The 20,924-nt window shown below is 50.9% G+C and overlaps 17 protein-coding genes across 17 annotated transcripts; 9 read left to right on the forward strand and 8 right to left on the reverse strand.

Moving 5' to 3' along the window:
* Positions 1-60: 60 nt before the first annotated feature.
* OGAPHI_001580 (uncharacterized protein) lies at positions 61-2,496 on the reverse strand (the record flags this gene model as incomplete). The annotated part of the gene is made up of 1 exon (XM_046202357.1): positions 61-2,496. One exon carries the CDS (start codon positions 2,494-2,496, stop codon positions 61-63), a length of 2,436 nt encoding a protein of 811 aa, XP_046063722.1.
* A 287-nt stretch (positions 2,497-2,783) lies between these two features.
* Positions 2,784-3,401, forward strand: OGAPHI_001581 (uncharacterized protein; the record flags this gene model as incomplete). The annotated part of the gene is made up of 1 exon (XM_046202358.1): positions 2,784-3,401. One exon carries the CDS (start codon positions 2,784-2,786, stop codon positions 3,399-3,401), a length of 618 nt encoding a protein of 205 aa, XP_046063723.1.
* A 62-nt stretch (positions 3,402-3,463) lies between these two features.
* On the reverse strand, positions 3,464-4,171 carry OGAPHI_001582 (uncharacterized protein; the record flags this gene model as incomplete). Its single annotated transcript, XM_046202359.1, has 1 exon — positions 3,464-4,171. The coding sequence occupies one exon, from the start codon at positions 4,169-4,171 to the stop codon at positions 3,464-3,466; it is 708 nt and encodes a 235-aa protein (XP_046063724.1).
* A 164-nt stretch (positions 4,172-4,335) lies between these two features.
* On the forward strand, positions 4,336-5,739 carry OGAPHI_001583 (uncharacterized protein; the record flags this gene model as incomplete). The annotated part of the gene is made up of 1 exon (XM_046202360.1): positions 4,336-5,739. The coding sequence occupies one exon, from the start codon at positions 4,336-4,338 to the stop codon at positions 5,737-5,739; it is 1,404 nt and encodes a 467-aa protein (XP_046063725.1).
* OGAPHI_001584 (uncharacterized protein) lies at positions 4,536-5,093 on the reverse strand (the record flags this gene model as incomplete). The annotated part of the gene is made up of 1 exon (XM_046202361.1): positions 4,536-5,093. One exon carries the CDS (start codon positions 5,091-5,093, stop codon positions 4,536-4,538), a length of 558 nt encoding a protein of 185 aa, XP_046063726.1.
* Positions 5,740-5,852: 113 nt separating the features above from the next.
* OGAPHI_001585 (uncharacterized protein) lies at positions 5,853-6,803 on the forward strand (the record flags this gene model as incomplete). The annotated part of the gene is made up of 1 exon (XM_046202362.1): positions 5,853-6,803. The coding sequence occupies one exon, from the start codon at positions 5,853-5,855 to the stop codon at positions 6,801-6,803; it is 951 nt and encodes a 316-aa protein (XP_046063727.1).
* A 2-nt stretch (positions 6,804-6,805) lies between these two features.
* OGAPHI_001586 (uncharacterized protein) lies at positions 6,806-10,621 on the reverse strand (the record flags this gene model as incomplete). The annotated part of the gene is made up of 1 exon (XM_046202363.1): positions 6,806-10,621. The coding sequence occupies one exon, from the start codon at positions 10,619-10,621 to the stop codon at positions 6,806-6,808; it is 3,816 nt and encodes a 1,271-aa protein (XP_046063728.1).
* Positions 6,969-7,496, forward strand: OGAPHI_001587 (uncharacterized protein; the record flags this gene model as incomplete). Its single annotated transcript, XM_046202364.1, has 1 exon — positions 6,969-7,496. One exon carries the CDS (start codon positions 6,969-6,971, stop codon positions 7,494-7,496), a length of 528 nt encoding a protein of 175 aa, XP_046063729.1.
* Positions 10,622-11,008: 387 nt separating the features above from the next.
* On the forward strand, positions 11,009-12,034 carry OGAPHI_001588 (uncharacterized protein; the record flags this gene model as incomplete). The annotated part of the gene is made up of 1 exon (XM_046202366.1): positions 11,009-12,034. One exon carries the CDS (start codon positions 11,009-11,011, stop codon positions 12,032-12,034), a length of 1,026 nt encoding a protein of 341 aa, XP_046063730.1.
* Positions 12,035-12,130: 96 nt separating this feature from the next.
* On the reverse strand, positions 12,131-12,859 carry OGAPHI_001589 (uncharacterized protein; the record flags this gene model as incomplete). The annotated part of the gene is made up of 1 exon (XM_046202367.1): positions 12,131-12,859. The coding sequence occupies one exon, from the start codon at positions 12,857-12,859 to the stop codon at positions 12,131-12,133; it is 729 nt and encodes a 242-aa protein (XP_046063731.1).
* A 65-nt stretch (positions 12,860-12,924) lies between these two features.
* On the forward strand, positions 12,925-14,409 carry OGAPHI_001590 (uncharacterized protein; the record flags this gene model as incomplete). Its single annotated transcript, XM_046202368.1, has 1 exon — positions 12,925-14,409. The coding sequence occupies one exon, from the start codon at positions 12,925-12,927 to the stop codon at positions 14,407-14,409; it is 1,485 nt and encodes a 494-aa protein (XP_046063732.1).
* A 646-nt stretch (positions 14,410-15,055) lies between these two features.
* On the forward strand, positions 15,056-17,507 carry OGAPHI_001591 (uncharacterized protein; the record flags this gene model as incomplete). The annotated part of the gene is made up of 2 exons (XM_046202369.1): positions 15,056-16,618; positions 16,815-17,507. The coding sequence occupies 2 exons, from the start codon at positions 15,056-15,058 to the stop codon at positions 17,505-17,507; spliced, it is 2,256 nt and encodes a 751-aa protein (XP_046063733.1).
* Positions 16,012-16,269, reverse strand: OGAPHI_001592 (uncharacterized protein; the record flags this gene model as incomplete). The annotated part of the gene is made up of 1 exon (XM_046202370.1): positions 16,012-16,269. The coding sequence occupies one exon, from the start codon at positions 16,267-16,269 to the stop codon at positions 16,012-16,014; it is 258 nt and encodes an 85-aa protein (XP_046063734.1).
* OGAPHI_001593 (uncharacterized protein) lies at positions 16,656-17,492 on the reverse strand (the record flags this gene model as incomplete). The annotated part of the gene is made up of 1 exon (XM_046202371.1): positions 16,656-17,492. The coding sequence occupies one exon, from the start codon at positions 17,490-17,492 to the stop codon at positions 16,656-16,658; it is 837 nt and encodes a 278-aa protein (XP_046063735.1).
* Positions 17,508-17,888: 381 nt separating the features above from the next.
* On the forward strand, positions 17,889-19,862 carry OGAPHI_001594 (uncharacterized protein; the record flags this gene model as incomplete). The annotated part of the gene is made up of 1 exon (XM_046202372.1): positions 17,889-19,862. One exon carries the CDS (start codon positions 17,889-17,891, stop codon positions 19,860-19,862), a length of 1,974 nt encoding a protein of 657 aa, XP_046063736.1.
* OGAPHI_001595 (uncharacterized protein) lies at positions 18,944-19,666 on the reverse strand (the record flags this gene model as incomplete). The annotated part of the gene is made up of 2 exons (XM_046202373.1): positions 18,944-19,322; positions 19,485-19,666. 2 exons carry the CDS (start codon positions 19,664-19,666, stop codon positions 18,944-18,946), a joined length of 561 nt encoding a protein of 186 aa, XP_046063737.1.
* Positions 19,863-19,912: 50 nt separating the features above from the next.
* OGAPHI_001596 (uncharacterized protein) lies at positions 19,913-20,782 on the forward strand (the record flags this gene model as incomplete). Its single annotated transcript, XM_046202374.1, has 1 exon — positions 19,913-20,782. One exon carries the CDS (start codon positions 19,913-19,915, stop codon positions 20,780-20,782), a length of 870 nt encoding a protein of 289 aa, XP_046063738.1.
* Between the last annotated feature and the right edge of the window lie 142 nt (positions 20,783-20,924).

The following is a 20,924-nucleotide window of genomic DNA, read 5'->3' on the forward strand; positions in this document are numbered from 1 at the left end:
AGAGGGATCAAATAATTTATTTTCTTTTATTTATTTATATAATATAAATATTTCACTCACTCATTCTAATCCGTAATTGCGACGTTCGGTCGAATTCATCTTGGGAAACAGGTCAATAGGAGAAGTGACCAGTCCCAAAGCACGAATACCGCTCTTGTCGAGATTCTCCAATCCCAATAAATACCCGGCATTGACCCAGCCAAACCCTTCGGTAGCAACTCCCTTGAAGTCTGACCCCTGGTTGCCGTACTCGGCGTCGACTTTATGCGGCTCCTGTGTCGACGTTGCGTCGTACTTCTCAACAACAATTCCGTTGAAGTCCACAAACGCAAGAGTGATTAGATAGCACCATCTGTACGACAACCGTTTGGCTATGGCCCCATAGCCATAGTTCTGCAAACCTTTCCAGGTCATGATCTGGTGCGGCGACCACGCGAACGGATAGTCCCATTGTCTAGACGGTTTGTCCAAACCAATCTCTCCCAAGGACTCCTTGGTACCGCTCACAATCCCGCCAAACACCTCGAACTTCGGTAGAGCTTTCTCTACCAACGCTCTGGCCTGCTCCCGTGAAGCAAGCTTGGCCCATAGCGGATAGAACGTCGTGGCAGACTCGTACAGACTCTGCTTCTTGGTCCGCACGTTGTAGTCAAAGTAGATGCCCTTCTCCTCGTTCCACATGTACTTATCGATGAGCTGTTTGCGGCGTTCGGCTAGCTGCTCCCATTTCTCGGCCGTCTCTGTGTTGTCGTTGATCACCAGATGGTTGTTGAAGTACTTGCGAATTATCTGCGCAATGTCGCGCTCGTACTTGTACAACAGCGAGTTTAGGTCCACGGTGGCCAAATCAGCACACACTCCTTCCAGCCGGTACGACGTGTCATGGCCGCTTTCTCTCACTGCACGGTCGTGCAGAAAGTAAATGTCCAGCTCGTGGTCCACGATCTCGCCGTTATTGTACTTCTTTGTAAATTCCTCAAACGAAACGCCGTATTTCTCACAGTATGGTTGTAAAACAGCACAGAAATGCGTGGCCTCTGTTTCTGGAGGAATGCCTTTACCATCTGGGTGGTAGCACGACAACCCGGTCTCTGGGTCAAGTCTTGGTTCGGAACACCAGACGGTATAGTATTCTTTGATAGCTGCGCGAACAGATCTTTCCAAGAAATCAAGATCCTCAATATCTCTCTTCTGTTGCAAATAGGTGAAAACCTGGATTGCCATGTCGGTTAAAAATGGAGGCTGTGATCTTCCCAAGTAGTACGACCGGTTTGCGTTCAGGATCTTGCCGTAGTTCTCGATCTCGAAAATAAAGTTCTCGCACATGCCGATACACGGCTCGACAATATCGCAGGAGAGCAATCCCAGGGTCTCGAAATAGGAATCCCAGCCATACTGTTCGTTAAACCGTCCGCCAGGAACAACGTACGGGAACCCTTCCAAATCGCCGTACTTGTTGCTCTTTCTGCGTGCAGCCAATGCCAGAAGTCCCGGCTTGTGATTGATTGACTTGATGTAGTCGGCATCAATCTTCTCGGGAAGATACTCTACCTGGAGATTTTGTTCGGGACATTTCTTGGCCAGCGACTCGTAGAAGGCAAAATGCTCTTGACAGTTGTGGGGAACGTAGATCCTAGGCATCTTCGCCTCTGGAGTGTCGATCTTGGTATCCAAAGCCATCTCAATCACCGTGTCCTCGTCAAGTCTTCGAGTGAGGTTTTTCCAGAACGTCTTGGAAATGAGTCTTTTGAGTCTGTTGACCGGGTTCTCGTTCAATCTGGCCTCGTCGAGAATCATCTGCTTGCGACCCATGCGTTTGGCAATTGTCAATTCCTGTAGTAAGTTGGACAACATGTATGTTCCTCTGATATCGTATTGTCTGAACCCGTTGGAGTTTGCGGTTCCCAGTTTCAAAACCTTGGGTCCACTATCCTCGATGGTGATCTGGTAGTTTCTATCTGTGTCTTCGTTTTCCAACAGCTCTTCCAAAGTGGCGTCGATGTCACTGATAAAAAACCGTTTGGAGTTCTTCATGCTGGAAGAATCGTCTGCAGATCCACGCCGTCTCAGCGTGGTGTTGCTCGTGCCGCTGTTCAACGTTCCCGACGACGGCGCCGGAAGCGAGTACATCTTGCTGGCATTGACAGCGTCCAGATTGTGATCCCGAACAAGCAATGAGGTAGATTCGGAGGGAGAAGCAACGTCCGATCCCGATGCACAGGGCGGACCCGACACCGCCGAGTCGTTGTCATCGTCCGATTCATGGTGCAGGTCAAACACCGCCGACCCGTTCGAAGGCGTGGGCGAAGGCGAGAACGTATCTTGATGGAACAGTTTGCGGTGGCTAGGAACAACCGCAGACATTGTCCTTGTTCGGCCATACCTGGAGTTCTTATTGGACTTCGAGGGGTCTGTCTGGGGCCCGTAGTAGGTATCTGCCGCGGCAAATGGGTCTATTTCTTCAAAAGAGGTCTTTCTTTGGTGAGAAAAAGGCATGGTTACAGGTTAAGAATTTACTAGACAAGTATGGGGAAAAAGAATATATGCTTATGTCAGCAACATGGAGAGGGGAGCCAGGGGTTGATGGGGCGGGGAGCAACCGAGAATGGGACAAGGCGGATGTGTGCTGGAGAAATCCGTATGTGAGCAAATTGCAACGATTTGCAACTAGATTACGGTTGCAACAAGATGAATGTTGTTTGGACACGGTTGATCACCCATCAGGGTGTTGTTACCCTGCTTAAAAAATTTAACGGCGAAAATTAGATCAATTCATAAACAACATGAGTGAGGACAAGAGCGTTTCCAGCGTGCCAAAGACAGAAGAATCGGGCCTGAAGCCACCTACTTCGAACGTGTTTGCTATGTTTGGCGGAGCTGGCGCCAAGAAGGAGGAAAAGAAGGAGGAAAAAGAGGAAAAGGAAGAGTCCAAGAAAGAGTCCAAGGATAAAGAAGAGGACGAGGAAGAGGAGCCAGAAAACGACGATATCCATTTTGAGCCGCTTGTTCAGCTGGAGAAGGTCGAGGTGAAGACGAACGAGGAAAACGAGGAGGTTCTGTTCAAGATCCGTGCCAAGTTGTTCAAGTTCCATCCAGATTCCAAAGAGTGGAAAGAACGGGGTACTGGAGACGTCAAGTTCTTACAACACAAGGAAACCAAGAAGGTGAGATTGTTGATGAGAAGAGACAAGACCTTGAAGGTGTGCGCCAACCATATCATTGCTCCTGAATACAAGCTGACTCCGAACGTTGGATCTGACCGTTCGTGGGTGTACAATGTCACTGCTGACGTGAGTGACGGGTTGCCAGAGGCACAAACGTTGGCCATTCGGTTCGGCAACAAGGAGAACGCCGACAAGTTCAAGGATGAGTTTGAGAAGGCACAAAAGCTCAACAAATAGTGCAAATAGTGGCATATATACCAGTAATTATTGTATTAACGGTAAATGTATGGTACAACGGATCAGTCGTCCTTTTCGTGGCGTTGTAAAAGCCGATCGTTTCGCCGTGTTCTGGAAGACCTGTTCCACCCCCACTTGAACAAGGTCCAGAGCATCAAGGTGGGGGTGAACTGTGGCCAGAGCACAGAAAGTATTTCAATGTCGCAGTCAACGTCCACGGCTTCCCAGAGCATAAAGTCGCTTAGTCTGTAAACTCCCGAGGTTCGTATAAGAAGTTGCAATCGTGGGATTCCCCCCGTGTACAAATTATCTGCGATCAGGTCCTGGTCAATCATTTCCGGGTCGTAGCCCTTGGCAAGGATGGTTTTAATGGAATGTGTCATGTCGTCTCTGGCGGTGTAGGGACAGCAGATATTGAGCACTGCGCGGGTGTTATTCTTGGTCATTTCCTGGGCCTCGAGCAAGGAGTCTCGCACGTCGTGCGGCAGCAGCTTGACGTTGCCCAGAATGCGGATCCGGATGCCGTACCTGTCGCACAGCTCGCCGTGCTCTATGACTTGTTTCATTTTGGATTTGGCGAGTTTCATCAGCCACTCGATCTCGTACTCGGGCCGATTGAAGTTCTCGATCGAGAACGCAAACACGGTTGCTGCCTCGACGCCGCAGTCGTAGCAGATCTCCAATAGTCGGGCCATGGTGTCGAAGCCGGCACTGTGACCCTCGTTTGTCTCCATCTTGTTGATCTTGGCAAACCGTCTGTTGCCATCCATGATGAACCCAATGTGTTTAGGGACCGCTCCGCTCTTCAGAACATGGCACAGCTGCCGTTTGGTGTACTCCAAGACGTGGCGCGTGAGAGGAAACGTGGATATCCAGTCCATGAAAAAAATATCCAACCAATATTAGTTTTTTATTTAATAATTGGCAACTGGTGATGTTGCGGCCAATTTGTTTGATTAGACGCTACTCGTCGTTTTCGGCGGCTATCGAGACCGCCGAGAAGCTCGTGCAGCCCCACGCCAGCTCCAAATTCGACCCCTTCAGCATGGTGTCGGCGGAAATGCGGGTCCTGGCAAAGAACATTGCTTCTCTTATTGGCTCTGGACATCCGACCTTGAATAGGGTTACCTCGTACTATTTCGAGGCAGAGGGCAAGAACGTGAGGCCGTTGATCGTTCTGCTGCTCTCGAAGGCCCTGGCGAAAATCCCCGAGTCCGAAAGAACTCGCATAGCAATTGACCCGTACGACGTCAACGAGCAGGACGAGTTTAGAGGAACCCCAAAGGCGTTTTCGTTTGCTGGACAGAACCCGCTGGACTCAATCAGCCCGTTGCGGGTGCTGCACGGGATCAACCCGAACATCATCCTGAACCCGTTGTCCAAACCCATGATGAGCAGAGAACAGTACCGCGAAAAAGACCTGGCCAACGGGATTCTCCCGAAACAACGAAGACTGGCCGAGATCGCAGAGATGATCCACACCGCGTCGTTGCTGCACGACGACGTGATCGACTTCTCCGACTCCCGACGCGGCAGAGACTCCGGCAACATTGCGTTCAGCAACAAGATGGCCATTCTTGCCGGCGACTTTCTTCTGGGGCGGGCGTCTGTTTCGCTGGGGCGGCTGCGCAACAGCGAGGTGGTCGAGCTCATGTCGACCGCCATAGCGAACCTTGTGGAAGGCGAATTCATGCAACTGAAAAATACCGTTATGCAACCAAATCTCGACCAGATCGAAAACGACGGCGCGGTGAAGCAGATCCCGGCCCCCACGGGCAAGGTTCCCGTGGAGGTGCACGAGTACTCGGTCAAGAGTCCTCAACAGATCTCGCACGAGGAAAACGTCGAGGCCGCGTTCCAATACTATTTGCATAAAACCTACCTGAAAACAGCGTCGCTCATGTCCAAGTCGTCGCGGTCGGCCGCAATTCTGGCCGGCTGTAACGAGGAGATGATCGAGAACTGCTACCAATTCGGCAGAAATCTGGGACTCTGTTTCCAAATCGTGGACGATATGTTGGACTATACAACCACCGCAGAGCTGCTTGGAAAACCAGCAGGAGCAGACTTGCAGCTCGGTCTGGCCACGGCCCCTGTTCTGTACGCGTGGAAGGACAAGCCGGAACTCGGCCCAATGATCGGCCGCAAGTTCTCCAAGCCTGAGGACGTGGAGCTAGCCAAGAAGGCCGTGCTGGAGGCTCGTGGAGTCGAGAAAACCAGACAGTTGGCTGAACAGTACTGTTCCGAGGCCCTGAAGAATTTGCGAACGCTCCCGGACTCGGACGCAAGAAACGCTCTAGAGCTGCTCACAAACTCCGTGCTAACCAGATCCAACTAGCTCTGTAGGCCATTACCTGTCGATGTATATACTGGATAGACAAGAACTGGCGTCGATAGTCGCGCCAACGACCTTGAAAAATTTAAAGTTATTTTCTCCCTACTTAGTGGTTTATGATCCCCCGGAGATCTGCTGGTTTGGCCAAACTTATGCCGTCTGTCGCTGCAAGACTGCAATCCACAATGACTCCCAAAGAATTAGACGCCGAGTTCCAAAAATCCGTCCATGATCTGGCGCCAAAATACCAATCCAACCCTGGAACCCAAACAAAGAACGGGGTGCTCCCCGTGGCAGAGGCCCTCCAACTGATCAACTCTCGCTCCTACAACCTTTTGTCGCTTGACATCGAACACTACGAGCGCCACTCCCAGAACGTGCTCGAACTCGGCGTGTCCGTGTACAAGCCCGCGTACCAGGCCCATGCATTATTCCCTCATATAGTCAACTTCCATATCATTCTGAAAGAAGGACTCAATTACTTCAACGGCAAATACGTTCCAGATAATCGACTCAAAAACGTCACGGGCCAGTCGATTCTCGCAACCAAGACAGAGGCCATCGAGATCCTCGCCAAGATCTTTGAGGAGCTGGACGTCTCGAAAACGCTGCTAGTAGGCCATGGAATCGGATCAGACCTCTCAGTGCTCCGCAAATGGGGACTCCAGATTCCCGAGACGCTGCGGGTGGTGGACACGACGAAACTTTGGCTATCGCTGCGAATTACGTCGAAAAAATCCGCGCTCTGGTTCGTGCTCGATAAATTAGGCATTCCTTACGCGTTTCTACATAACGCGGTCAACGACTCGTACTATACACTGGTTGCGTGTCTGATGCTGTCGTCGCCCGAGATTCGCAATAATCTCGTCGCTAAAGATTTGAAGTTCGACCTGGAAACAGAGGAAGAGTTGGAAGTGCGCTCGGTGCGCTGCTCTCCAAGCGACGAATCGCTCGATAAAAGAGGCCCGGTAAGAAATAGCTCGATCGTGAAACCCATGTACTTCCACCTGCCTGTCGCTAAAGATGCTGTCAAGTTCGTCGAGGACAAGCTCAAAGAGCTGCCCTGAGATCACTGGGAAATAATGTCCCTGTTCTGAAGAGTGATCGACTTGGTCATGTTGCTCACTTTGTAAATACCAACCAGCTGTTTAGCCAACTCGAACATGTTGTTCCGCAGAGAAATCACAATGAACTGCGCGTTCTTTGTCCGCTCCTTGATATAATTTGCAACAATGCTCACGTTTCTGAAATCCAACGCAGCATCGATCTCGTCCATAACATATAACGGTGTAGGTTTGTACCGATGGAGAGCAAACACCAGCGCCAACGAAGAAAGCGTCTTTTCTCCTCCAGAAAGATTGCTGATGTTCTTCCACGACTTCTTTGGTGGCATCACAGAGAATAGAATACCTTCAGAAAACGGATCCAAAGAGTCAACAAGCTCAAGCTCCGCGTTTCCTCCCATGGTGATCATCTGGTACATCTGCTTCAACGTCAGCGAGATCTGGTTGAAACCCGCCATGAACTCGTCCAGCCTCTGCTTCTTGAGGTTCTCGCACGCTTCTTTCAACTCGTCCCGTTTCACAACAGACTCGTTCAAGTCGGCTTTCCGTTCAGTGAACTCCTTGAACCGTCTGGCGTACTCGTGCAAAGTGTCCAGATCAACCGTCATGGAATCAACCTCCTTCTCCAGCTCCTCGATCTCGGCCTCAAGAGTCTCCGGGTTGACTTTCTCCAGCTCTTCAGGAGTGTACTCGTGAGGTGGGGCAAGCAGCTGTTGTTTCTCCTCGCCGTCCTCCATCCATCCTATCAACCCTTCAAGTTCACGATACTCTGCCGTTCCTATCTCGTTGGTGATCTTCTTGATGTTGCGTTCGTAGCTGTTGATACTGCTCTCGCACCTCTCAACCTCACTAGCAAGTTTAATCTCTTCCTTGCGCAAGTCGGCTATCTGAGATTGTTTGGCATTGAGTTCTTCCTTCGACTGTTCGCATTTCTCGGTGACGTCTTCCAATTGGCTCGTCAGCTCCTCGAGCTCTTTCTCAGAGCTCTGGAACTTGCGCAGACTCGAGTCGTACGTCTCTTTGATCTTGGAAATGTCGTTTTCTGCTTCCTGGATCTCGATCGAGTTTTCCGAGATCTGGCCTTTGAGTCGCGTGACCATATTGTGCAATTTAGTGAGCTGTAAACTGTCGCTCGACTCCTTCTCGTTCAGAATCTCAAGCTTTTGCAAAACAGATTCCACCTTCGATTGTTGCATTTTCAGCTTGACTCCTCCAGCCTCCATGATTTTCTCCTGGATTTCGGCAATCTGGTCTGCAAGTCCCTGAGACTGATCCTTCAAACTCTTCTTCTCGGACTCGAGCTTCTCGATCGCTGTGGACTCCTCAACTATCTGCTTGTGCATCTTGGCGAGTTTGTCCTTGTTGGCCAAAACATCCTTCGACCGAGCTTTTGCAGCTTCGGCTTCCTGACGATCCATATCGTGTTCGAGCTCCAGTTTCGAGATCTCCATGTCAATCTCCGGAAGTCTGTCGTGGAAATTGGAAAGAGCATTTTCCATCTCGTAGAAAGCAGATTGAGCTTTCGTAAATGCGTCCTCCTTCAGTTGAACCTCGTCGGCCATAGCTTTAAGCTCCGTCTCGGAAATCTCGTTCCCTGTCTTGGCAGCAGACTTCAATCTCATCGCACCTCTGAACATCCTGTTTCCTCCTCCAGATAATGTACCACTGGTGTCCACCAGCTTACCATCCAGAGTAACCACACGCCATCTTTTGGCTCCAAAGGCAACCTTGTTGGCTTCCTGTAAATTGCGACTCACCAGAGTGTTGTACATGGAGCTGTAGAACGCAGGCGCAAACTTGGGATCAACAGGCGTGATGAGATCAAACAGCCGCGGAACATTATTTGGAGTCTGGATCTTGGACAAGTTGAATTTACGCAACTTGTCCAAAACGATAAACTTTCCAAACCCAAGGTTGTTCTTTCTCATGTATGAAATACACTGTTGTGCAATCTCAACAGTATCAACCACCATGTCGTCCAATGAACCTCCTCCCGTGGAAACAGCAACGTCATACTTGTCATCGATCACTCCGAGATCTCCCAATCTGCCGTGGAACCCGGTAAGACGCCCTGAGTTCTTCAGATGCGTAAGAGCTTGTAAAACCCTGTTTCTCGACTGAGTGTTTGTGACTCTGACATTTGCCTCGTTCATTCTATCTCTCAAAGAAGTGATCTCCGACTCCATAGCATCTAACTTCTTCTTTGCCTCGTTAACCTCTTTTTCGCCCAGTTTGATCTGCTCAGCAACATGGAGCTTCTCTTTCTTCAAATGTGCTATCTGTTTCTTTTTTGCCTGTGCAAGTGCAAGCTTCTCTTCTGCTTTCCCTTCAAGATTGGAAGTTTCGGTTTCCAGCTCTTGGAGCTTGTTCTTGACAATCTCAAGCTGCGATGTCTTGATATCGATCTCCGCCTGCTTTGCGCCAATCTTGTCCTTCCAAGGCTCCATTTCCTGTTGCAATTTAGACACAGCCATGGACAGATCCTTGGTTTTCTCAGAAACCTCCACTTTGATACTTTCAAGTTGTTTCTTCTCCTGATCCAGAGTCCTGGTCAATTGCTCGCTTTGGGCAGTGTACTCCTGCTGGTTCCTTTCAAGATCGGCGATCTTGGACTCGCTCTCGCGAAGTTGAGACGAGCTGGTCTGCTGGGCCTTTTCAGCCTTTTTTTTGCGATTCTCGTTGTGCTTGATTTTCTCGTCCATCGAAACTTTCTCCTTCTCGATCTTCTTATGCGCATTCTTGAGGTTCGTCACCTCTTTTTCCAAATGTTTAACCTCCGAACTTAACTCGTGGTATCTCTTTGTCTCCTCCTCAACCTGTTGAATATGCTCTGCGTTCTGGTGCTTCATCTCGGTGAGTTTCTGTTTGAGCGTCTCGAGACTGGCTTTTTTCTCGGAAAGGAGGCCTTTGTCTTTCAACAGACGACACTGCAAGTACACAGACTGCTTGTCAGAAAGCGATTTTTCCTTGCGCAGAAAAGTCAACGCTGTTTCTTTGCCAGCTTCCAAGTCGTTTTTCGCTTTCTCAACAATCTCGTACCGGTGCTCTTTCTGAACACACACCTCGTTCAGCTCGTCGATCTGAACCAGACTGCCCTCGATCGAGGCCTTATACTTTGCTGTGCCAATGATATCTTCCAGATACTCCAACAACCCATCGTCGCTCTGGCCTTCTGCTTTCGGTTTCATCTGTGCTATGCTTTCCACCTCACCTTGGAGAATCAGAAATCGCTTGTGGTCCAGATCAATACCCTGATCTTTCAACAGTGTCTGGACTTCTGTGTAGGTGCATTTTTTGTCGTTGATGTAGTACTCTGACGAGTTGGTCCGGTACGCTTTTCTGCTAACCACCAGATCTGCCACCGGAAGAGCCTCTGTCTGTAACTCGCCGTTTTCGTCGTAGCTGTCGAGAACCGTTTTGAAATGGATATCGACCTGACAGAAATTGAGGTTTGGGAAGTTTTCGGAATTGTGGATCAACTCGCTCAGCTTGGATTGTCTCATCTTTGTTGCGCGAAACCCAAACACGAAAAGAAGCGAGTCGATCACGTTTGATTTACCCGACCCGTTGGGCCCAACAACCGCCGAAAAGCTCGAATTGAACGGCCCCACAACCTGTCTACCCGCATACGACTTGAAGTTGGTGAGAACAAGCTGTTCTATCACCAAACGTGGCTGAAACTGTTCCTCCAGATCTGGTTTCTGGTCCATGGAGTACTGGCTCTGGACACCGTTGGTCTGTTGGGACGCCGGACCGGGGTTCTCTGGCTTGAGAGCAACCACCTGAACCGGCTGCTGGTTCACGTTACGGGGCCCCAACATCTTTCGAGAAGGCTCTGTTTGATTCATAAACAAAACACGAAAAACAAAACACAAAAAAATATATGGGCCGTATTAGCTAAGCAGGTTTTTACGTTAGCCGGAGAAACCAGGACTGGGGCCGGACTGGTGTCGGAACCTAACCAGAACGGGTAAGGCACACACACACTCAAACTCAGGCCCACTATCGACACCATCTCATGTTTTCCACAAACGGCCAACCCCATTTGGCTTACCCGACCTGCTCCTTCAGCCCTACCCCCACAGGCCCCCCATCTATCGGAAAAATTTTTATACACTTCCCCCGTGGATACCCACAATAGGTACCCCGCGATCGTATTGTCGCGCAAAAGTTTGTCCGCCTTTTTAAAATTTTAAATTGTATCTGTTATGTTTGGTTATAAGCTTTTTGGCAATAACGGGCAGGAACTGTACTCCACGCCACGTGAATTCCACGTAAAGGCGCGGGAGGACATCCAGCGCCATTTACAAAAGCTCCAGGATAAAAAAACCGCCAAATCCACCGAACAAGCTCAGCCGGTTCCGGAACAAGAGGCGTCGCTCACGTACGGCTCATCGCCGCTCCGCAGGGCCATCACGGTCTCGTCGCAGGACTCGTCCGATGAGACGTCCATAGATTCCGAACCGGTGCAATTGCAAAGACGCCAGACGATGGAATCGGCTGAGTCGTCGCTGTTCACCCAACTTTCGCAAATATACTCAAATACTACGCTTCCGACGCAGGTCAGCGACGTTCCTGTTGCTCATTCGGACCAGATATCGCTGGCAGAGGCGCTTCCTCGCGATTTCAGAGATTATTACTCGCCAGATCTGCAAACCCCACGGTTCCCCAACGGACGCCCCCTTTTCACCAAGAGAAATTTACGGGATTGGGAACTTAACGACATCAGGTCGCTTTTGATTGTCGATAGTGTGCGGCCGGAATGGAAGGGCAAATCGCCGCTGATTCGGCTGCCATATGTGCCTGTTACGCTGAAAATCCAGGTGCTACCGCTGGACGCACCCGATGCCCAATACGTCGAAACTCTGGCCAATTCTGACATCTACGAGGAGAGTCGGTTCGATATCGAGTTTAGACAGAAAACAGCAAACTACATTGTCCAACAGGCGCGTCAGCGACACGCCAGCCAGTTCCAGCATCAGACTTTTATGAAGTACGAATGGCGCAACATTGTGGAGAACTATTTGCTGAATCTCGCGATCGAAAATCAATGCAGATATGAGTTCAAGCAGAAGGTGAGCGGGCTTAAAAAGGCTAAAAACCAGGGCATTCGTGGTGACGAAGTGCTATACAAAAAAGTGTTGAAGAACAGAATCGAACTAACCGACGAGGTTAAGTTCCAGATCTGGCAGGAGGTGCAGAAATCGGTGTATAAGAGTTTGGAGAGCGCATGACCGAACTTACTAGGCAATCTTTATAGAAAAGCTGAATCCAAGTGGTGTAAATTTAAAAAAGAGTCGTTATTAATTGTGAAGTCTATATGGAGCAAATTAATTTATGGTGGACTTCTGTTTAAGGGCCTTGATGAATCCAGACTCTTCTCCTAGTACTGTGTACACTTTCAGAAGCTCGAACTTGTCCTCGTTTGAAGCAGATTGGACTTTGCTGTCGAGAACGCTTTTCAGCTCCATTTTCATTCCGGCAATCTTCTTGCCCACCATCGCTACCATCTCCAGGTTCTTGTACTTGAGCACAGATTCGTAGATGCGGTTCACCGACAAAAATAGGACCACGAGCTCCTTGACGTCGCCAGAGCTGATTTTCTTGGAAAAAAGCGTTGCTTGCTCGTCCAATATCATCAGCTGGTTGATGATGGCTTTGTAAACGCTGAGTTTGCGTTTGTACAACAACAGATCGTCCACCACCTCGAGATCGGCGTCGATCTTCACGTTGGCCAGCGACAGGTCTCGAATGTATCCGTTGAGGTCGATTTTGCAGTCGTGAATCAGGTCCACCGACCCGTCGATCGAGTTTCCGAGCTGGATGAAGTTCAAATAGTCGTTGTTGACCAGATCGATCAGTTCCTGATCGATTTCATGCAATAGAGAGCCCAGAGACTTGGTCAGGTCGTCCAGCGACCAGTACTTGTAGCTCTGGGAAATGAACCGCGACGGGTCGAACTCGCCCGGCGGCAGTTTGGCAAGGTTGTATTGGAACGACTCACGCGTCAGCGTGGAGTAAAAGTCCAGGGAATCTTCAGAATGAATGGATTCCGTCATTATTTATAACAAATAACCCAGATGAATTTTTAAAAAATAACTTTTAATCTCCTGTTGCTTTCTTTATGCTCCCTCCGGAGGTTTGGACAATTATTTGCAGCCAGTTGTCACAATTCGACCTGTGCTCGCTGCTATTGGTCAATAAAGAACTATCCGATATAGCATTGGCCCAGTTGTATTGCTCAATTATCGTCGATAGCCATTACACCCAGTTCGATCCAGAATACGTCCAGACAAACCGGCTTTTCCAGACCAGAAAGACGTTTATCCGCACGAAACCCAACATCAACGGGTTTCTTCACAGTTCCAAGGTGGCCAAGGTGAAATGTCTGGAAATTGTTCATTGTCCCCAGGAATTTATCGACTTTGAGCTCAAACTGTCTAAATCACTGGCCAGCTTCACCAGCTTGGCGGCTTTGCGAATAGATCAGCCTGTTTCGCTTGATCTTCTCGAGAACATCCACTCGAATCTCGACCATTTGTCTCTCGCAATCAACAACTTCCGGCCGTGCAGACTCCAATTTGCTCCGCTGTGCTTGAAATCCATCTCGATCGGGCCCTCAAGCCAGCCAAACGATTTGACCTCCGCGTTGGTCCAGGACACGTCCAAATTGCAGGCTTTGGAACTCGTTCGTCCTCACCGCAAAATCCATCTCAGAGACCTCATTTCGTCCTCAATCAGATACCCCAGAACAGTGCTGGACTTCCCGGCCGTGTCTCATTTGAGTCTCGTGAGCGCAATTCTCACTCCGCAAGACTCCATCCCGCTGGCGGTGCAAAACAACCTGAAATCCATCTGTTTCGCAGACACCAACGAGATCGCCGAGTCTGAGTCGCTGCTGGACACGCTCAACCCTCCCAAGCTGGAAATCCTAGCAATAGACCTTCGTCAAGGGTCCATCGACTCTGTGGCTCCGTTTCTGAACCGATTGTCCCCAAACTCGCTCCGCGAACTGAGTCTCGTAATCAGATACAACATCCTGAAACAATCCCCGCTCATGCAGCTGCTCGATCAGTACGTCGCTGCCATTTCCAGACAGTCCGGGTCGCTTGAAAAACTGTCTTTGGAAATCAGGTCCGAAAAAGAACTCGTGGAACTCCACGAACAACTGTCCGAGTCGCAATTTTCGCAACTATTCATGAAACAGTCGTTTCCGCGTCTATCTTCGCTTCGAATCCAAACCCAGTTCGCCTTCATCAGCAAAAATAAACAGTCTTTCTTCAACTGCCTGCCAAATTTGCAGAAATTGTGGATTCTTGGTAGCAACTCGTTCGAAAAACATTGGGGGCTCGGCAACGCGTATCCGGGCGTTTTCGACAACTGGCTTCGGATCCAACACCTCCCTACAGGTCTGCTCAACGACGCACCAAAACCAAACACAAAACTAGAGTACATCAAGATCGACGAGTGTTTGTTCCAAATCAAAAAGGAACAAGACGTCTACGAAATCGTTCCTAGAGACTCGATCGACAGCTGGTTTGAGTCCCACACAGATGTGAGATGGAACCCCAGACTGTGGTCGAGCGAGATCCTCATGGTGGACTCCTGACCCGCAAAAACCCTGTGCATAGACCTACAACACATACCGTGTCATGATACGACAAAGTTTTTATTTTACATCAGTACGACCCCTGAGACACCCAATTTGTGTAGAAATAGGTCCCAACACCGTGGGGGTCCTTGCCAGCCACCTAGGACGCCGTGGAGGAAGTAAAAAAATATGGACGAGACCGGAGTCGAACCGATGACCTTCTGCTTGCAAGGCAGACGCGCTACCAACTACGCCACACGCCCTAACGTTCCAAAAATTGAGACTCCGTGCACTAAGTGCGCCTTGCTCACGCAGCCCGGTTGACCAAACCTGCCCTGCATGCAGCGGCCGTGGGTCGCTACCAGATACCACACTATGTGTATTCTTCCGTGCGACACAGTCCAGATCGACGTGCGAGCCAGCTGCACAGTCTGACAGGTGTGGCTACAGAAAATTGTCCGACAATGGTTGCAAACCATGGTTTACAGGTGGGTGACAACAGCGAGCAACAGGGTCCATCTCCAACGCCCGCAAAGAACTCCCTGTCCGACCCCCAAACCATCCCATCGACGAATATCAGCCCAACCGTTAGGCGAAGAGCACTAAAATTTCGCGCACTCCGGTTCCGGCACTTTTTTTTCCAATTTATGACTCTTCCTCAACCATGTCATTAGCAGCGTCAGTATCGTCCCTCTACTCCCTACAAACTGGATGGATAGTCCAGAAATTCGGCGGCACAAGTGTCGGCAAGTTCCCCGAGCAGATATGCGACGACATTATCAAGGTGTACAACGAATCTCACAAGGTGGTTGTGGTGTGCAGTGCTAGATCGACCCATTTGAAGACACAAGGCACCACCACGCGACTTCTGACCGCAGCAGAGCTTGCAGCAGACGACAAACAGGAGGAATTTCAGCAGCTGCTGAAACTGGTGCAGGAAGACCATGTGAATAATGCCAAAGAAAAGATCAAGAACCCAGAGCTCAGAGAGCGACTGGTGAAGGAGACGGTGGAGGAGATCGAGCACGTGAAGCGGCTGTTGAACGCGTGCTTGATCATCGGAGAGATCAGCGCGAAATCGAACGACGTGGTCATGGCATGCGGCGAGAAGCTGAGCTGCCGGTTTATGGCGTATTTACTAAAGGACAGAGGTGTCCGTGCCAGCTATGTTGATCTTTCGTCTGTGACTACGAACATGGACTTCAGCAACGGGCTGGATGCGGCCAGTTACAAGACTCTGGGCGAGCGGTTTGCTGCCGAGGTGCGCAAGTTGCCCGAAGGGACGGTTCCTGTTATGACAGGGTTTTTTGGACTAATTCCTGGAGGGTTATTACGTGGGGTGGGCAGAGGTTATACAGACCTTTGTGCTGCGCTGACGGCCGTTGGTCTCGGTGCCGATGAGCTGCAGATCTGGAAAGAGGTGGACGGCATTTTCACGGCAGACCCTCGCAAAGTGCAGCGGGCCAAGCTTCTGTCCTCTGTCACGCCCGACGAGGCCGCAGAGCTCACCTACTACGGTTCCGAGGTTATTCATCCGTTCACCATGGAGCAGGTTATCAAGGCACGGATCCCGATTCGCATCAAGAACGTCATGAACCCAACGGGCGAGGGCACCATCATCTACCCGGACAATCTGGGCAAGCGCGGCGAGGCCACGCCGCCCCATCCGCCGATTTCCGTGCAGAACCTGCCATCTTCTGTGTTCACAGCCTCCAAAACAGCCACCGCCGTCACTGCCAAGTCGGACATCGCCGTTCTCAACATCCACTCCAACAAAAAGACGCTCTCGCACGGGTTTCTGGCCAACGTGTTCACCATCCTGGACAAGCACAAGTTGGTGGTGGACCTGATTTCCACGTCGGAGGTGCACATTTCCATGGCCTTGCACTATACCAGCGATTTGAAGCACAATTTCGGTAAGGCCCTGGAAGAGCTGACCAAGTACGGAGATTGCGACGTGACCAAAGACCTGTGCATTGTCTCGCTGGTGGGGATCCACATGAAACAGCTGATTGGTATTGCCGGCGCCATGTTCAAAATTCTGGCCGATGAACGCATCAACATCGAGATGATCAGTCAGGGAGCCAACGAGATCAACATTTCCTGTGTTATAGACAAAAAAGACGTGATCAAGGCGCTGAACGCGCTGCACGACCGGCTGCTACTGCGTGCGTTCACGGGCGGCAACGCGGTCGACCAGCGGCTCGAAAACCTCAAGCTGGACGATGTAATTTAGATAGTCAAGTTCAGTACTCTAATTAGGTTTAAAACACAAAGATGTGGTCGCCGAGTTTGGACACCGGCTTGGCCTTTCTGAAGCCCAGCTCGTTGGCTGCTTTCTTCAATGCACTGGTCATTGGTGGAGGTCCACATAGGAGCACCTGGACGTCGTCTGCGGCCGCAGCACCGTGTTTTTGCAACAGGTCCTTGGTGATAAAACCGACTTCACCGGTCCACCCTTCCGGAGCGTTGTTGAGAACATGAACCACCTTGATGTTAGGGAACTCCTTCTCGATCAGATCGAGCTCTGCCTTGAGCAAAATGTCCTCGGCAGTCACGTTTCCATACAAAAGAGTCACCTTGGTGCGGTCTTCTGGATTGTTGGTTATGGCCTTGATGATCTGGTACATTGGAGTGATGCCTGTTCCTCCTGCAACCATCACAAACTCTCTCACCATGTTCGGGGTGTAGGTGAAGAATCCCTTTGGCCCACGCACACGGATACATTCGCCCAGTTCGAGCCCGTCAACGTGCTTGGAGATGTTACCCTTGTCGTAAACCTTGATCAACAGGTCAAAGTAGCCCTTGCAATCCTCGTCCAAGGACATTGGAGTGTACGAGCGGACAATCTCCTTGCCGCCGATATCGGCGCCAATGGAAATATGCTGGCCAACAGGCAATCCCAGAACGTCTGTTGGTCTTGGAAGTCCAAATCTGAAGATAGCGGAATTCTTGGACACGATGGTCTTTTGGATCAATGGGAACTCCTGGAACCGGTCGGCCTTCAGAACCTTGCGCTCCTTGGGCGACAGAAGATAGAAACCAACCAGGGCAGCAACCAAAGCAGACAGAGCTGCGTAAATCAAACTGTTTTCAGTCATGGACACAAAGTTTAATGGGTGGTGAAATTTATTTTATAGGGAAGCTTACCTAATAAATCTCGGCGGATTTGAGTGCTTTATTTGGCAAAAGAAAACGAACGATGGTTGTTTAGACATTGCGACAGGGTTGATACCGTTATGACGCATCTTGTTCCCATGCGGCTGTAAAATATAGGGCGGATCTTTTCACCCTCGCTACCTGACACATGCGCAGCTCATACCATCGCATCGAGATCGACCGCAGTCTCCTCGCGCCGATCGACGCAATCCCGACCCACGGCAGTCACCCTTTTTTTTAATTTTTTGATTTGTTTCCTTCATTTCCATGGGAAGATGAACCTCACGCAAAGCCCTGCAGACGGCCACTCTGCCGGCTCCCACACGCCGCGCACCAGCATGGACCGTTTGCGGTTGATCGGCCATCGGCTTTCGTTTTCGAAACATACACCACCCAACCCCACATCCCACAGCAACTTATCGTCGTCTTTAAAAGTCCAAACCAACGAGTACAACCCGGAAGAACTCGCGGAGTCGTCGGAATCCGAGTCGGAAACAGAGGAGAATCTCAAGAAAGAGGAGGACGAGAAGGACTATTGCGAAGGAGGGTATCATCCCACGTATTTCGGTGAGCGGTACGGCACAGAGAAACAGTATGTGATTGTGCGGAAGCTTGGCTGGGGCCATTTTTCCACCGTTTGGCTCGCGTACGATTCTATACACCATCGCCATGTGGCCATCAAGATTGTTCGGTCTTCCAAGAACTACAGAGAGGCCGCCTTGGACGAGATCAAGATATTGGAGAAAGTCAACAATGGGCCAGAAAACCATCCCGGACGAAGACATGTGGTGCAGATGTTGGACCATTTCGTCCACACGGGGCCGAACGGAGAACATATTTGTATGATTTTCGAGGTTTTGGGCGAAAATATGCTCAGCCTTCTACTCAGATACAAGCAGTTTCAGAAGCAAAAAACAGAGGAGTACAAAAAAACGTCTGTTTCAGACGACGACAACTTGTCTGCGATTTCTGTTGAACATCACATGAGCACGATCAACGATCTTACGATACTGAAGGAAAGCTACGGGGGTCTTCCGCTGACTTTGGTCAAGCAGATCGCCAAACAATTATTGTTGGCCCTCGATTACCTGCACAGAGAGTGCGGCATAATTCATACTGACATCAAGCCGGAAAACGTTTTGGTGGAGATCAACGACGTGGAGAAACTCGTGCAGATGCTCGAGCGAGAAAGAAAAGATAGAAAGCTCTCGCGTCACCGGAACTCGAGATCTCAGCAGAGCTCGGACCCCGTCGTTGGCGACAGGTCCCGATCCGCGTCGCACAGACCCAAGCCGATCCGCCTGTCCAAGCCGTTGACATCCCCTGTGGAAACCAGGGGCTCGGTGGACAATTTCTTCCGTTCGTTCTCGTTCTCGCAGAAACGTGCCAGCTCTCATGAGTCGTTCATGCATGCCAAGAGCGAATCTGCGCCGGCCGTCTCCTCGATTCCGCCGGTGCCGCCTGTTCTTGCTCCGAATCCTGCAGCGTTTACAATTTCCCCGCAGGCGATTCCCGAAGAAGAGGAGTCGTCCGAGGAGAACGACGAGGAGTTTGTGGACGCCACCGAACCGCCGATCCCGTTCCCGGACCCAGTGACGAGCGCCACGCGGCGTGTATCGTCGTTGACAATAGACCCGCACCAGCCTGTCTCGCGGCGAGAATCTGTGCTGTCCACCGTGTCGCGCCAGTCGTCCACTGCCACCACGACGATGGACTTCGACTCGATTATTTCTGTCAAGATTGCAGATCTGGGAAACGCCTGCTGGACCAACCTGCACTACACGAACGACATCCAAACGCGACAGTACCGTGCGCCAGAGGTGATCCTAGGCGGCAAGTGGGGCTGCTCCACCGATCTCTGGTCTGCAGGATGTTTGATCTTCGAGCTGATCACGGGCGACTATTTATTCGACCCCAAGACAGGAACAACGTACAACAAGAACGACGACCATCTGGCCCAGATCATCGAGCTGCTCCAGATCTGGCCGTCCAAGTTGTACTTGAAGAAGTGCAAGTACTCGCGAGAGTTTTTTGACAAGTCGTTCCAGTCGCTCAAGAACATTTCCAAGCTCAAGATCTGGACGTTACTTGCGGTGTTGGTGGAGAAGTACCACATCGAGGAGCCTCTTGCTTACGACATTTCCAAGTTCCTGCTTGCCATGCTGGAGTTTGAGCCAAAACGACGCATGGACGCTGGCTCTTTGAGCAATTCGCCCTGGCTCAGCGACTGTCAGCTGGAAGAGCACTTGGACAGAGAATACGGGCTGCGCGGGCAGGACATCAAGGGATGGTGCTGCGAGCAGTCCGACTGAGTAGGGTTGATAGAAGTGTAGTGCATGGAAAAAATAAATTTAATTTATTCATGTCTATAGAGCCTGCCCCGAGTGGGGTTTTGCGGTGGCAGTCGATCAAAGGGTCGCTGGAGGTGGTCTGTTTTGGTGAACAGACGCCCATTGCGAGCAGGCGGCTTGCAGAACACGTCCAGGACGGGTCCCAGATGGTGATCAAAAGGGCCACTGAGCAGTACGTTGAGTGGGTGGCCGAGAGTGGGGGGTCTGTGTTTGCGAACGAGCGCAATTCGCGGATCCGGTTTTCGCAGCCTTTTATGGTGGCCACGGATGGGAAATTCCCAGGGCGATACGTGGTGACGTTGCAGTCGGGGCTCGAGTCGCAGTTCCCAGGGTGGACGATTTTGGGGAAAGTGCGCGGCGATGGAGTGTTTTGGCTGCGTGCGCTGACGGGCACGGGCACTTCACGCGACAAGGACGGGGTGCTTGAGTATCCAGTGCGTGGGGTTGGCGGCGAGATTGTGGAAAACGTGTGGGGGGTCCAGAAGAAGGCCAAGGAGCACGAGCGTACAACCCCCAAGGACGCGAAACGGCCGCGCAAACAGGTTGTTTTGAGCTTCGAGGACGAGGAGGAGGGCGACGCGCTGGAAATACGTATGCGGCCGGTCAAGAAGGCGAAGAAGAAGAAGAAGGTGGGGCCGGTGGAACCAGCACAGCCGGTGCAAGAGTCTGTTACGAAGCAGGCCGTGCAACCCCCCACAGAGGAGGCTGTGCCACCCCCCGCCGAGGAGGAGGACGCGACGTTGCAGAGCCTGCGCAGGTTCCAGCGGTCGCTACGCGAGCCGGTCACCCCAACCCCGCGCACAGAGCCCGACTCGTCCGGACTCAGCTCCGAGGACGAAGACCTATCGTTTTTGACGCATCGCTGGACGAAAAATACATAGACCACTAATATATTACTGAGTCTGGCACATTGCACTATAAACAGCCGGTCTAGAAGAAGATCCGGATCAACTCAAGCAGTCCTCCACCCACAAGCAAAAACGAAAGCAGCACTGACGTTAGTAAACCCCCACCTCAAATCAA

This window comes from Ogataea philodendri (genome assembly GCF_020536065.1).
Source record: "Ogataea philodendri strain CBS6075 chromosome Unknown scaffold11, whole genome shotgun sequence".
Lineage (NCBI taxonomy): Eukaryota > Fungi > Ascomycota > Pichiomycetes > Pichiales > Pichiaceae > Ogataea > Ogataea philodendri.